General features: G+C 51.8%; 1 protein-coding gene across 2 annotated transcripts in view; it reads right to left on the bottom strand.

The window, feature by feature from the left end:
• Positions 1-1,296: 1,296 nt before the first annotated feature.
• Positions 1,297-2,451, bottom strand: part of LOC113214797 (nucleolysin TIAR-like) — a 291,722-nt gene continuing 290,567 nt past the window's right edge. For both annotated transcript variants that reach the window (XM_052272092.1, XM_052272091.1), the window contains exon 6: positions 1,297-1,510. In XM_052272092.1, coding sequence (XP_052128052.1) covers positions 1,312-1,510 — 199 coding nt within the window. In that variant the 3' untranslated portion in view covers positions 1,297-1,311. The remainder of the gene's footprint in view (positions 1,511-2,451) is intronic.

Genomic DNA, 2,451 nt, shown 5'->3' with positions numbered 1-2,451 from the left:
GGGGATAAGGGAGGGAGAGAGAGGGAGAGAGAGGGAGGGAGAGAGAGAGAGAGAGCGGAAAGCATCAAAGAAAAGCCATAGCGAGAGGCGAGAGCAGCGGTGGGTGGAAGAGGGACAAAGCGCAATGATTCACGCTAATTGGAATGCAAATTCGTGGGTGGGGCGTAATTCCTCCCAGGACCGGATACGTCGTCCCGCCGCGTCCCGCCACGCCCGGCCCCGCTTCGCCCAGCGCGCGCCAGCCAGCCGCACGGCACCGCAGGGCGGCCTCGACCCCCCCCCGGGCCCACCGGGGCCCCTCCGGGCTCCGGGTTTGCCTCAGGGTCCCCCTCAGGGTTCCTCTTTAGGCTCCCCCTCAGGATTCCCCTTTAGGCTCCCCCTTTAGGGTCCCCCTCAGGATTCCCCTTTAGGCTCCCCCTTTAGGGTCCCCCTCAGGATTCGCCTTTAGGCTCCCCCTTAGAGTTCCCCTTTAGGCTCCCCCTTAGAGTTCCCCTTTAGGCTCCCCCTTAGGATTTCCCTTCAGGCTCCCGTTCAGGCTCCCCCTCAGGATTCCCCCTCAGGCTCCCCCAGGCATCGATCAGGCCCGCTCGCCCGGTAATACCCGTTTCGTAAGGCCCAGAGAGCTCAACAGGGGCTCCACGGATACGTGTGGCAGCAGCTACCGCCGGTGAGACAATGCCGAAGAAGCAATAAACTGGAAAAGCAAAGGTAGGAACTCGAAGGGTTCTAATTCCTTTACATAGGGATTAAAAGTTAGCACCCTAGCAAAGGCATGAAAACTGCCCGCAAAGCTGTTAAAATTTTATGCCTTTGGACACTTTCGTGCCTTTGCAAAGGCATTAAAATTTAACACCCCTAGAGAGGCATAAAGTCCTAAGTTTTTCCAGTGTATCGTTCCGATATATCGAGGCGATGTCGAAGCAATACTGTCAAGTTAACGATATTATGAAACGTAGCGAATGTCTCAAGACATGGTTGCCACAAAATTTTCATTTCCATTTTCCCTGAGTTTTCCCTGATTTCCAGACCATTTCTCCCCGAATTTCCCTGAGTTTTAAGCACCGTTCCTGGTGGAGTACTGGGGCAAACTTATACCCCTAACTGTAATACAAAGACCGCGAGCGAAGCGAGCGCGAAAACTTTTGGGACAAAACACCCTACTGGGACGTCAAAATGTGTATTTGACCTAAACGGCGAATAGACTGCAGTTTGGGGACCAGTCAAACCAAATTTCCCAGACTTTTTTTCATATTTCCTGAGTTTTCCCTGATTTCCCTGACAGTTTTTTATTTCCCTGAGTTTTACAGGTTTTCAAGGTTTTCCAGAGTTGTGGCAACCATGCAAGAAATAAAAAGCATTTGAAACAGAATGGTTCCTTACCTGGGTGGTGGGCGGCGCGTTGTTCGGGTCGCCAGACTCCTTGCCCCAGGAGCACTTGACGGGCTGGCCGCCGATGTCGGTGTTGTGCACCGCCACGATGGCGTGCGTGGCGGACTCTTTGGTGGCAAATCTGAAACATTGCAAAACAAGAACATTAATGATTGAGGAAAGCACGATTAAAGAAATACGTTAAACAAAGATTCATAATTGTTATAGAAATTGTGGAAACGCTAAATCAAGATCGACTGAGAAGGCAGATCAGATATACATTTAAGAGTACGGTTGTGTTCTAATTTCCTAGTTTTAATTGTAAGTAAATATGAACACTTAGAAGTGAGAGTTGACCGGTATGTGTGCATGCGAGTTGCAAACTTTCGTTTTCAGAGAGGCCATTAAAATAAATGTTTTGGTTTCCGATTGAGATTTTCATTTTTGGCAGATGAAACCTCCCTCTTGAAGAGCTGAACAAACGACAACAACTAAACCAAGTGTGTAAAAATATTTTTTACGAACGTTCACGAATCAAACAAACGTGATAATGGGAAACTCGGAGATTGGCCGTCTTTGCCCGTCTGTGGAGGCTGCGCTTGCCGCCCCCGCGCCGCCCCCGACCTTCCGCCCACTGCCGACAGGTGGCGCCAGGCGTAGCGCTGCCGCGAAGGAGCGAAACGAACCGGTGGGGGTGAGGGGTGTCGGTGGGGGTTTGTGGGCGAGGGGTGCATAAACACAAACTGCCGCCTCCAGACTCGCCCCCGCAACCCCGCGCCGCAACCACCCTTGCTGCACTGGCCGTGCCCGTCCTACTCGTCCAGTGCGCCCCAAGCTGCTCGCCGAAGTGCAATGTGCAAAAAATTTTGCTGCCGTAGATATGGGATCTGTACCGGAAACCGAAACGCGAGAGAGTGAATGTCGCACACTCGTCTGGGAACAGTTAAGGGAGTGAACGTGTGAATTTTCCTTTGAAATGAACACACGACTTGTTTGTTACCTATATGTGTACGAATGGCGATCGCACGTGTTGCGACATTATTCACGCGCACTTGGGTTTCCGGTGTGATGGGAGGTGGGGGG

This window comes from Frankliniella occidentalis, unplaced genomic scaffold (assembly GCF_000697945.3).
Source record: "Frankliniella occidentalis isolate FOCC.00 unplaced genomic scaffold, Focc_3.1 Scaffold186, whole genome shotgun sequence".
Classification (NCBI taxonomy): Eukaryota; Metazoa; Arthropoda; class Insecta; order Thysanoptera; family Thripidae; genus Frankliniella; species Frankliniella occidentalis.
The sequence above is the reverse complement of the archived record's forward strand: the minus strand, read 5'-3'. Positions and strand labels throughout refer to the sequence as shown.